Below are 13,136 nucleotides of genomic sequence, written 5' to 3'. Positions count from 1 at the left end.
GGACACTGAGCTCTATCTGCTGTCTAACTCCATTAAATCAAACAAATAAGTGTGACTACAATTAAAACACAGTCTGTCTGTTTCACTTTTCATGCGTACACACTGCCGCTTTCACAGGCTCGCTGCTTGCATGCTAGCGAGGGCAGAGTGAGCCAGGGGGCCAGTTGACTGTTTAAACAAGGTCAATACATGCGCACGCACATGCACGAGCATTTACTGTATACTGCATCAGAGCTGTATATGGCCTTGGTGGAAAGGGTCCCCTAGCTCAGTCCTCCTTCCTGTTTCCCCGCTCTATCCTCCCCCGACCTCTTGAAAAAACACTCAACCATCAGTTTCCCCCCACTGTGCGCTAAGCCTGATTACAACGAATAGGAACAATGCTTCCACCATGCTTACATCAAATAAAAGCATAGCAAAAGCAGTTTCAAGTGAAAAGCCATCAAAGCCACGGGGTTCTGAATTGTCCGCTGGCCAATTATAGTAGCGAGTCTATTCAGATAGTCACCGGGGGAAGCTAACAAAAAGGAGTGAGCGGAGCTGAGCGATCAAATTAATAAATTGTATTCATTGCCAGACCAAACAAAATACTACAGTGGAAGCTCCAAAAACAAAGTAAATCCTCTGTGTCACGTGTCTTTTTTTACGTTTGGTTATTTTTACACTTACGACAATTAACTCACCTGCATTCTGAAAGCCTCCCCTTCCACTTCCTTAAACCCTATGCCTGACTAATTTTCATTTATCATAATTCTATTCCATCTTAATGGTAATGGTTTAGTTTGTTTCAACTAGAGCTGCAACAATTAATCCATGAATCGATGATTAATCAGTTATCCAAATAATGGACAACTATTTTGGTATTTGATTGTTTTTTGTATTTAAAAATGTAAATACCCTCTGATTTCAGCCTCTCAAATGTGAACTAACCGATTACTCGATTAATCGACTATGAAAATAATCATAAGCCCTATTTTGACCCTGCATAGCAATTTACACTGCAGTAAACGTGCACATTTCAACATGTCCAAAAAGGAGTAAGAAGAATCAGTGCTTATTTAATCCTACCCCTTTGTCAATTTTTGAGCAATTACTTGTTCACTGTTCACTTCCTGTGTACCAGTGGTACCATATACCATGTTTTTCAATGAAAAGGATGAAGACATTTGATTGTACAGTTGTTAGAGTTTGCATTATTTTTCCCAGTTAGCTTATTTGTACACTTGTATGATAGTTCATGTTAAAACTTTACTTACAACTGTGCACTTAATATGATTAAGTTGGATGCTATGTCGCAATATCTACCGGCCTCCCCCCCCAGTGTGAATGTTCGCCCATCAGGTAATGCCAAAGAGCTCCTTGTATTTGTGTGGGTGCAGCAGCACTCAATTAAGCTGGTTAAATACGCACAAGGATGCCTCAGCCAGCCAGAGAGGCTTTGGACTTGCATGTCTCCTAGCAACAGGTGTACCGATTATGATCTGCAGCTAACCCCTGAGGAATGGCTAACACAGCCAGCCAGTCAGTCAGTCAGTCAGTCAGGCACAGACGTGGCCATTCTACAGTGTACCGTTATATACTGTAAAAAAGGACCAGGTAGTCAACAATATTGGATCATTTTAGGAACATTGTATGGTTTTTATAGCTCAGTTAGCTCACTTAGGTCAGTCTTTGCATCAACATTGCTCACAGAACTAATGTCAAATGTAGGGTCAAAACGCTATCACTGCTTTTGTTTGTCTTCCTACTTACTGTACATAAAGACAGGAAAGCTTTTAAGTGTAATTGGTCGTCGCCAAGATAGGCTTTATGGTTATAGCTGACACAATCATTGAGCGCAACATGACACATGGCCTTTGCTGGAGGGTGCATCCAAGGACATGTGGATGTGAAACCGCACATACAGTGGCACCTTGATTTTCATTATTAATTTCTTCCAAAATGTTCGGAGGAAACCGAAACGTACAAAAAACCAAGGCAGTTTTTCCCATATGAAATAATGCAAATCAAATTAATCCGTTCAAGACACCCAAAAATATTGCGAAGAAATACGTTTTAGAATAATTTAGAGAATAATTGTAGCTGTGGATGCAGAAAACAATGTGAAGTCATTCTAAATTACCAATGGATGAAACTTTTTGTTGTACTTCCCGTACACCCTGGCGAGGTTGAATTCAATAGTGTTTCTCATTTACATTCTGCTGGCATTCGCAACTTTCTTTGGTCCCATGGCGGGCTATTTGTTTACTCAATAAAAAAATGCTCAGACAGTGAGACAGCAATGCGTAGGGTGCTTTGTTTGGGCACTCGATTTCGCAGAACGATACACTATAGAGCAAACGTAGGAAAACCAAGACAGTGGACGAAAAGCGGGGCAAAATTATGGTAAAAGTTTTATGAAAACAGAATCATACGAAAACTGGGGCATACGAAAACCGAGATTTGACTGTATCAATATCTTAAAAATCTTTTTAATACATGTTATATGTACTGTATATACCTGGTTGTTGGCTTGTCTCATTTTATTAACAAAGATTATCTCAAGGCATTTTCCACATTAAGCAGGTTCCAAGTTCACATAATTCATTCATTTTCTGTGTCACCTTAATCCACATTAGGGTCGCGGGGGTATGCTGGAGCCTATCCCAGCTGACCTGGGGCGAGAGACGGCGTACACCCTGAAAATTTCTTCCAAATCCATTCAGAACTTTTCTCCAAGTTATTTTGAACACAAACAAACAGATCAATGCCGGCAAAAACATAACCTTCGTGCTGCGCTTGCGCAGCTCTTGGCGGCTGTAACAAATAAAAAATAAAAAAAACATATAAGGAAGCACTTTAGCGAAGGAGACAAGGGAAAAACTCCCTCAAATGAAAAAACCTTGAACATAACCAATCAATTTGCTGTTATTTTTACGTTGCATTTTCTGCAAATGCTTGTGGTTATGCATTATAGCGCCACCTGTTGCTTTAGAACACATGTGTCAAACTCATGCCCTGGAGGGCCGAGACGCTGCAGGTTTTCTCTCCAACCAGTTTCTTCAGCAGGTGATTTAATTGATGAGCTCCTTCCCTCAAACTGAAGGTGTTGATCATTAAAATCACCTGCTTTAGTGACTGGCTGGAAAGAAAACCTGCAGTGTCTCGGCCCTCCATGGCACGAGTTTGACACCCCTGCTTTAGAACCATGCTTCAAGTGTTCTAATGCCAATGGTGTATTGTACACATTTTGTAACTCTAACCTTTTTTTTTAAATACATCTTTATTTGAAGACATAGCATAAAAAAGTCAGCAAAATCTTACTATGCTATCTTAGCTTAAGTTTACGTTAATCAAGCTTTTTATTTGGCTGAATTCACAAATGTGACATGTCATATGAAAGAGTTCACATTTATGCAGCCATTTTATTCTAAGTTTGATTATTTTGATTCACTTTCTTAATTTTTACCTCCTTAGTCCCAAATTACAAACAACAAAGGCACTGAGTAGTGTGTGCAGACCATCACCAAGGTGAAACTATTATGGTGTGCATGTCAACACAAGAAATTACTAGCATGCATTTCTATGTGGGTTGAAGCGTCCACTGAGGTCGTATGTCCACATTTGAATTCTGACGTGCACCAAAATCTTAGGGTTATTGCTATGCACATAACACACACACCCTCCAAATTGCAAGGCTCATAGTGTTGTATTTTTTAATGCTATTTGGCTTGCTAACCAGCCAAGTACTGTATGTAGGAGATAAACAAACACTGCCCTGCAGTCCCTTCCCTCAGTCCGCCTTGTTTTTGTGTTGATACAGCAACTCAGTGGCACACAGCATAGCCACAAAAGGAAGCGATGGCTATGCCCATATGGCATCCGTGGCGTCATCGGGTGACATCACACCACTAGAGTCAAGGCCCACAGGGAATATAGTGCAGAGGGCTCTGAGGAATGAGTATCTGTAACAGAAGGCCGCTGCTGGAGTACTACAGTTTGTGTGTAGAATATGATGACTCGACAAGATGCAAAGCAGAAAAATCCACAAAACAGCTGCACACTCGCCATGAGGCAACTTTGTACTCTCACTACTCTCACCCACTATTTGTAAGAACATCTCTATTGTAGCATCCTCCTTGTAACACTATTATTTGTAGCATCAATTATTTGTTATTATTATTCAATTTGAGTGACTGAATAATTATCAGATTTTGCTGGCACAAGTGTTATTGCCTCCAGGGGAATAGTTCTATCCACACCTACAGTGCACCTGGGAAACACAATATGTGCAAGCTTGTTTACGGTTTCAAGTGCACTGACCCCCTAATGGCCTAATGGTGTACTGGGCCAAGGAAAAAAAGTTCAGTATAGTTTTAAAGCATTCATTTCACCATTGGTATGTCCTTAAATCAACATTCAAGTATACTGTATGTAGTGTGAGCTAACATTAAAGTAAAACACAGTGCACAGGTGTATTGTGTTTTTGGAATAACAAGAATGATGTCACAAGGTGGAGACTTTGCACAGTGCATTAAGAAGATGGCATACTAGCACGGGATGTTTGGTAAACAATGTTAGACTTTCAGGACAAGAGCTGATACTAAAAACACAGCACAGTATAAACCAAACATGATATTCTATGTGTTAGACGCAATGTAGACATACCACCTCATTCACTTGCACAAGAAAGTGTGTCCAAACTTTTCACTGTTAATGTAAATAAACAGACTCAAAATAGTCAAACAAAATCAAAGCCCACAGTACACTCAGGTAAATCATAACCACCACTATGCAAAGTAATCAGAATGACTTGAAACAGAAAAGTTGCAGTAATACAATATTGTACAGGATGGGTCAAAAGAAGGCATACGCTTTTTTAATTAACGTATTCAGTTTGTCGGGATTAAACTGTATTTAATAAATGTACAGGTGTCTGTCGCCACTTTGGGGATCGAATTTCGTGGCTTCACTTTATCGCGGTTTTTCAAAAATATGTTAATATTATGCTGTTTCTTGGTTGAATATGGCCTCTTATTAATCAAAACGTATGCATATTTAAGCAGTTTCAAGCATACAAAATTGTTAAGTGAACTAAAATACAAATATAAGGCATTGAAAATATGGATTCAAAGACGTTGATGATATGTCGTATTGTACACTTGTCACTAGGTGTCAGTAATGTTACTGTGATGGTCGGTGAGACACACAAGGACCAGACTTCGCTGGAACAAAAGGCTTTATTGCAGTTTTGAATTACCTCACAACATGCACAATAATCCGTAATACAAACACGGGTTACTGTTGCGGCCGTAACCCACGGAAAGCTTTTTTAAAATATGGATCTGAAACTCAACTCTGAACTGCCGACGTCACCCCCTGTCCAGCACTCACGGTGCAACATATTTATAGTGGCTATTTGTTTATTTAAATGTCTTATTTAATATTATTTCTGTTACATTGGGTAATAAGAGTGTAAAGGTGACTACAGGGGTGTTACATTATGTCTACAGGGATCTAATGATGTTAAAACCAGTATTTAGAAGGTCGTAAACAAGATTTCTATGCTCTAATTATGAAATTATTTGATTTACAGGAATCCTACTTCGCAGAAATTCACTTATCACGGTCGGGTCTACAACCAATTAAATGCGCTAAATGACGGATTACTGTAATTGAAATAAATAAGTGTAAGTGCATACATACTTAAATGAAGTGATGTAACACTGTGTTGTAGAGCAGTGTGAGTGCTGCTCAGTGGGGGCCTAGGAAAGTAGGGGAATCGCTCCAGTGTGAGTGCACCCTAACACATTGCGTAGCACAAATTTTAAGGGAACCAGTCTTTAATCACTATAGGATGCAAGGAAACCGCAAAAAATACCCAAACAAAGTCCTCTCAGGATAAAGAATGAGGGCAAGTGTAGCGAAGCATCGTTGACCGCTAAATTATGCATTGTCACATATGTCAGGATAGAATCTTGGTCACGCTGAGGTTGAAATGGTTAATTATTGGCTTGGAAGGATCCTGCATGACTGAATGTGTGAGAACTGAAGCTTCAGCTGTAACAGCAATATAACTACATTTTGGTCTTTTTTTTCAGGAGGTTTTATGCCAGCAGCAGTGAAACCTTTTCAACCGTTTCTTTGTAATTGTTGTATCTTGTATTAGATCTGCATAACAAACAAGCACCTAATTGCTAAACTTTAAACTGTCTGTACATAGTGCAGTTGCTTAAGATACCGTTGTCCTTTTCAGTGCAGTAGAACCTCTGAGGTTGACACAGTGAAAGCACACTGTGTTTAAAATGCGGAAGGAAATCCCTGAAAAGTGGAGAAACTGTCTGATTCTCAGGAAGTGGTTGCTGAATTCAGCAACTAATTTTGGCTCAGTCTATTTCTCTTATTTTGTGTGCAAATTCAGTAGTACAGAAGGGTGAGATGACTTTACATTGGTGTCACATTCAGTCCAGAGTGTAACTGGACAGCTGAATTGTACTTAATATAACTGTCTAATGTAAGGTGACATCACATCAAGGGGTGCCCATTACAGTACGCCATTATGTCGAACATTGTGTGGGTCGATCGCATCTGTTACCCACGTCATAAATGTCACTTTGTAGGTGTCATATGACACCAGTGATCTTACATTAAGCGCCGCTCCTGATTTGCTGTTGCACCTCTGTGGCAAAGATTAAGTGGTGAACAGACATCTCAGCGGTAGGATACCTATACCTATAACAAAAGTTATCCGTTCACGTGTAACAGGTAGTTATGAGGGAAAAAAAGTGAATTGTTTGATGACTCTACTCCACGTCTTGAACTCCACTATAGCAATGTGTGTTTTCTACACTTTTGTTTGTTGGACTATGATTTCCCCATTAATTGGGAAATGTGCCCATTGCTGAAACTTTTTTAATATGTTACCTTGACTTCGGCTGCATTGCCTTTTTCATAATCACTTTCATTTCTTGTATATCTGTAATGTTTGATAGCAAATGCTAATTGGACGTACTACATGAACTGTGTGTATAATGAACACTACGTAGCTATTTTGACTGACATACTACTCGGGTTATTTACGGAACTATTGAGGAATCATGTTTAATTATCTTCATTGCCATACTGAATTGAATCCTGAATTATTGAATGATATAAACTATTTTGATTACCCGGGTAGATTGTATATACAGTACATGTCATACAGTATGTTTTCCTGTTTTATCGATATATCATTTTGACTTATAATTTGCATGATAAAAAAGTGTTTGCGCCCTAATATACATGTACAATGTACATATTCATAAATATACTAAATATATATATTCTCTATGTAGGAGGTAGGAGAAGGAGGTTGGTCATTTTAAAAGCAGCTCACAGTCTGAAAAAGTGTGCACACCCCTGTCGTACACAAAGTTACCTTGACAATGGGATGGCCACTTGACGCTGCTTTGACGGCACCTCTGCTGCCCTCGGTCTCGTAATGTGCTCGGTGGTGGGTTTTGGGTTGCACCTCTATCTTCAGCTCATACTGGCCAAACTGACTTGGCAGGGGCCAGTCTAGAGGAGGAAGTGAGGATGTCCTAAAAGAGAAAAACACAATAATTATTATTACTTAAAACTGAAATAGCACTGGGAATAGTGCAGATGTCTTCTAAGACCCAGACCTCCTTTCAATCAAAGCAAAAAAAGAGGCCACCGTAAAGGGACAAATCTTTTTGTCTACTTTAGTTAGCAGGTTACTTCCAGTTTCATGGATTAAGATCAGCAGCATCTTCATTCTCGGGGTGGACAACAACATTTTTTGAATTCAATTAAACAGACCAGCTTCCCGCAATGGATTGTGTTGAACAATAATTTGTCTTGGGCCCGCTTTTTGTTTGTTTGAGTTATTAGCTGCTCCCTGTGTGGATCAAGCACTAACAGCAACATTGTGTCTGACTGCTTGTTGTGCAACATACTTCATGTGTAATGTGCCACACTAGCTGGCATTGTGTGTTTTTCCCTCTCTCTTCCCCACATTTTTTTTTATCTGTGTCGCCACAATCATATTTGAACAGCTGCACTTGGAAAAAAAAAAAGTCCTTTTCAACTGGGGAACCGGGTCTCTCCACTCAAGTGCATTTAATCATTTAATCTCCTAAACATTTTGTAATTCGAGTTATGAATCACTTTTATCAACCACATCAAAGACAACTATTATTGATTGTAAGGTTTGAAGTTGAACTTGGTTACCGCACATCACATCTCAATCATGTACAACATAAACTATAGAAGGTTTTTTCTGAAAGTAGTCAACTAGACTTGCAGACTGTAGCACAAAGCAAGGTAAAGGAGGGAATGTGATGATATCTAAATATAGTAAAGATAGTCCATGTGGCGTTCGGGTTGGTGGATGGGTCAGATAAACACCAGACTTAGCAAAGGAGAACCGCTGCTTGTTCTCCTGTGTCCACGTTTCAGGAGTTTCTTCTCTTTTTGTGCAGCTTTCAAGACAGTACAGTCAGTGAGCACGCACGTCACAGCTGTAGTGGTGGTTTCTTAACCTTTCCTGACAGGATCTGTGACATAACCACCTGAGGAAGTGTCACTGCTCGGGTAACACGAGTGGAGAAGGACAGATGAAACGTGAGTCGAGACAAGTGGGGTGTCCTATGGGTTGTCTTAGCATAACCTTTCTCAAATGTCCAAGTCTTACAGTAGAGTTCGACCGTCTAGTCACACTCCCACAACCTAATCACTGTACAGTATACTCATCATGCTACTGGTGATGTTCCATCCAACCAGTCTAGCTTTGCCAGGTTTTACTCCATGTTGTCCAATTTGTAGTTCAAGGTTGCTTCCTAACAAGGGTTTAATGGACTAAATTTGTCACAATAGCGTTGTCCCAATTCAGGGGCTACATTTGAAGGCTGATGCCATCCTAACATCCCTGTTCAAAAGGCTATACTGTATCTCAGTTTTTTTGCATAGCGTCCCATATGCCAAGATTGTTTGTGCAGCACAGCTCAGTCCAGAAAAATATTTAAATATGGTAGCACAAAGTTGACTATAAATGTTGGGTTTTACTCATTTGCACACCAGTTATGTTAAACTTAGTGCGTCAAAAATATGTGACATGAGTAATGGTAACATGTAGTTACATGACTTGAGATGGGTATAGCAATCAGTGGTCTAGTGGTTAGCACGTTGGCCAATACAGGAACAGCCTGGAGATCGGGAAGACCTGGGTTCGATTCTCCCTTCTGTGTGGAGTTTGCATGTTCTCCCCGTGTGCGTGTGGGTTTTCTCCGGGCACTCCGGCTTCCCCCCACATTCCCAAAAACATGCAGGTGAGGTTAATTGGTGACTCTAAATTGTCCATAGGTATGAATGTGAGTGTGAATGGTTGTTTGTCTATATGTGCCCTGCGATTGGCTGGCGATTGGCTGGCGACTAGTACCCCGCCTGTTGCCCGAAGTCAGCTGGGATAGGCTCCAGTATGCCCCCGCGACCCTAATGAGGATGAAGCGGTATAGAAAATGGATGGATAATTAAAATTAACATTAATTGTGTGGAATTGCTTGTTGGTGGCAAAATGGACTGCACTACTAGGCTCAAATAATTTGTCGAGACAACATAATAGCTATGGGGAGGTGAGCTCCACCCATGCTACGACACAGCCCCTCCAGGTAGCATTATTCTGCTCAATACCACACTGGAATGATAGCAGTTCAGAACATTTACAGATTCTCCCACCTCATTACAAGGACTATCAAAAAAACCAATGTATTATATGTTTTCCCAATGGCCAATCAAATAAGTTTAGTTACATGCCCCTGCTGACCAGGAAACTTTCTGAAAGCTGCACCTACCCATTTAATGTCTAATGTCTTTTTTGGTTTATGTCCATCATTGCGAATCTTGACTGTTACATAATATATACCTGGAATAAAAGGATGAGAAGACCAAAATACTCTTACTTGTCTGTTTTGTGTACAGTATACAGGTATAGTGAGTAGCTTATGTGTTCTGTCTCTGCATGTGTTTACACGAGCACAACAGTGGTGGTATGGTTGGAGGTTGTGGCCCTTGTTACCACATGTACCCTATGCTGATTTACAGCTCTAGGGGCCAGTTCAGACACGGATGGCCGTGTCTTCATCTGGTGCACACATTGCAGAACAGACTGCACACTTCTTGCCCAATTACTTTTTTAAATGGATATTTGCCTATGTCTTTTTGGTAGACGTACTCCTTTCTCCTTAGACCATATAGTGTCTCTGTGAGATTTATACTTGTACTGCTGATACACTGCTCAAAGTTCCATTATTGTTGAACGTTGTAGCACATTTACTCAAACAATGTGAGTTTGATACTCTTTTTACTGCACTGTTATTTGTCTTCAGGATGAAAACTTTCAATCTTTACAACATCTAGCAAACCATATAACACAATTGTCCATGAGTCTTTATTTTGCCTTTGAACTAATTGCCTTTCAAATCTTGCCAAGTAGTGATAGTATTCATAATGACAAGAGATAAGATCCCTGTCCTCAAGCAAACCTGCACATCAGTAATATTAATATATTAATATATCTTTCTCAAACCTGTAATCCATTGGAGAAATGGATGACATTTGTTAAACTAACACACTGCATGCATGTGTGTACAAATGTGTACAAAATCTGTTAACTTCCTTACAAATTGTTGTAATTTTAAAAATTTGTCTCGTACTGGAAATAATGTAATAAAGTGAAGTGAATTAATTCGTCTCATTGAATTAAGTCTCATTGCAGCTGCCGCTGGGGGTGGGAATCGTATCGAAGCTCATGACAGATATCATTATAATATTATATATATTATAATATTTTGCCAGCACAAAAAATGTTATGATGAACAAAATCTAAAAAGAAAAATTTCTATTTTACATCCTGATGTCGGATGTAGCTTTCATTGGAAATGGAATATGCAGATCATGTTAAAAAGTCAACATCGTAATGAAGTGCCCATCTGTATACTTGGTATCTATAATATCAGTCTTAATGCTCAATTGTAAGAGACAATGATACTATGCATTGCAATCTCAATATTTCATCCACCCCTACCACTTACAACATCTGCACAAATACCCTGTTTTTGCTTGACTTTCTTGTGGATCTTAACTGCAACGCTTTTAATGTCTTTTACATTGGGTTACCTGAATATAGGCGTGTGTCCAGGCTTGGGTTTATTCCATGAAAAATGTGAGGGCACCGAGAGAAACTGCTCCCCAGGCCCGTCCTTCTTCAGGCTGTGCAAGGCCTCTTCTGAGGGGGAGTCTAGATTAGGAGACATATTTCCTTGGTCATCTAACCCAAGTTCTCCTTTTGCTGCTGTCTGCATAGCTGTTCTGTCCTGTGAGGTCTTTCTTGTCTTGGATGGGATGTCTGCCTCAGATTGGCAGCACTGGAAAGGCGACATGCCTACAGAGGGGCTGCCTGCCCAGGTGTCCTCTGTCACACTGCCCCTAGGTGATGGTCCTGGTGTGGGAGAAGGTGAGTGATGTGGAGACACCGAGCCTGGGTAGCAGATGTCTGCACTGGAGTGGCGCCTCTTCCCACAGGGTGAGGTGGGACGTGAGGAGGGCCTAGATGTCGGCCGTGGGCTCAGCCAGTTCTCATCAGTGACACTTGTGCGTGGTGAGTGGCAGGGGGACTGTCGAGGTGACAGACTGATGGAGTGGGAGTGGTGGACAAAGGAGGGGTGATGATGCTGCCACTGAGATGGCTCCTCCAGATTCCCAACTCCAGCCTGAGGGGAAGTGCAGCCTGGGGACGTCAGCGGGGAGCCCAGTGTGAAGCGAGCTGCTGCTTCATTGAGTTCAGACTCAACATCATCGTAAACATGTGAAAAAGATTCACAGGAGGAGGCGTCAGAAAACCAGCTCCTAGACGAGAGACTGCTGCATGGGCTAGGGCTGAGAGAGGAGTCCCGGTATGAGTGGTCAAGGGGCAAATACAGGTGGTCTCTGGACAGGGGTCTGTCACTGTGGTAGTCCCCATCAGGGCCATTTGCTCTCAGATCTCGTTCATTGGCGTCCATCTCTTGCTGGCAGCTCGGGGAGATGGAGGTGATCTGAATACTGGGGCACTCAAAGGCTTTTGGTGCCTCCACTGGAGCTGAGGGGAGCAAGGGGGAGGTGCCATACTTTGAGTCCTGTGGCTCATAACTCTGGGGCACCGATCCTTGTTTGTGCGACTGATGGCGAGGGGACGTGCTGATGATCGGGGAGTGCGACTGCATGCCATGGCGAGGGAGCCCAATGGACTGGTGGTTTGAGACCACTGACTGGGGCTGGCCCACATTTAGGATGTAGAAAGATGTGTTGTCGTCAGGCTCCAGATCTAAAAATACAGGAAATGAAAGATTAACAACTTGGAGATATTTTTTTTAAGATTAGTGTAATAATAATTACATTATTTAATTAATGTTGTTTGGGAATCTAACATCCAACCATTTTCTTGTTCTCATCAGGGTCACAAGAAAGCTGGGTACATCCTGGACTGGTTTCCAGTCACTAAAAGGGCAAATATAAACAACCATTCACACACCTTCATTCTCACACATATGACAATTTAGCCAGTTAGCCCAACATGCATGTTTTTTGGGATGTGAGAGGAAGAAAACCCATGCAGGCACGGGGAGAACTGCACACAGATGTTGCACAGAACAGACCTGGATAGCCTGACTGGAAGTCAGACATGCTAACCACTACTTTCAAAGGTAAAACAAAAAGAAGCAACAGTGGAAGAGTGAAACCTCTGAAGTCAAACACCCCTGTCATCATTTTGAGGAAAGTATGAGGATAACTTTTTCAGAAATCAAACAAACTGGCATTCCGGAACAAATTCTGTTTGACCTTAGAACTTCCACTGTACCACACAGCAATATTTTAGTTGCTGATACTATATTGACCCTAACAGTAACTCACACCAAAAAGGAACTGCACCACAGTCAATCCTTTGTGTGCAGTTGTGCCCGAAATTTCTTTGAGTCACTGAGCTCAGTTTCTGGAAATTAGTGGCAGGAGTGTTGCCGGGTAGCAGTCTGCCATACTGGCATTGTTCCAAGAGGGATAACCGATGAACAGCGCTACTCAGGAAACAAATTCACACAACGGTGCGTGCTGTCAGCTGTCAT

At 41.2% G+C, this 13,136-nt stretch overlaps 1 protein-coding gene across 3 annotated transcripts in view; it reads right to left on the bottom strand.

Annotated features, from left to right (window-relative positions):
• Window positions 1–13,136, bottom strand: part of nfatc3a (nuclear factor of activated T cells 3a) — a 66,369-nt gene that overhangs the window by 38,976 nt on the left and 14,257 nt on the right. For all 3 annotated transcript variants that reach the window (XR_008569752.1, XM_054769975.1, XM_054769977.1), the window contains exons 2-3: window positions 11,155–12,340; window positions 7,397–7,559 (exon numbers count right to left, since the gene is read on the bottom strand). Coding sequence is in view for 2 of the 3 variants with exons in the window: in XM_054769975.1 (XP_054625950.1) it covers window positions 7,397–7,559; window positions 11,155–12,340 (1,349 nt within the window). In the remaining variant the exon portion in view is untranslated. The remainder of the gene's footprint in view (window positions 1–7,396; window positions 7,560–11,154; window positions 12,341–13,136) is intronic.

Source organism: Dunckerocampus dactyliophorus, chromosome 3, assembly GCF_027744805.1.
Source record: "Dunckerocampus dactyliophorus isolate RoL2022-P2 chromosome 3, RoL_Ddac_1.1, whole genome shotgun sequence".
Lineage (NCBI taxonomy): Eukaryota > Metazoa > Chordata > Actinopteri > Syngnathiformes > Syngnathidae > Dunckerocampus > Dunckerocampus dactyliophorus.
The sequence above is the reverse complement of the archived record's forward strand: the minus strand, read 5'-3'. Positions and strand labels throughout refer to the sequence as shown.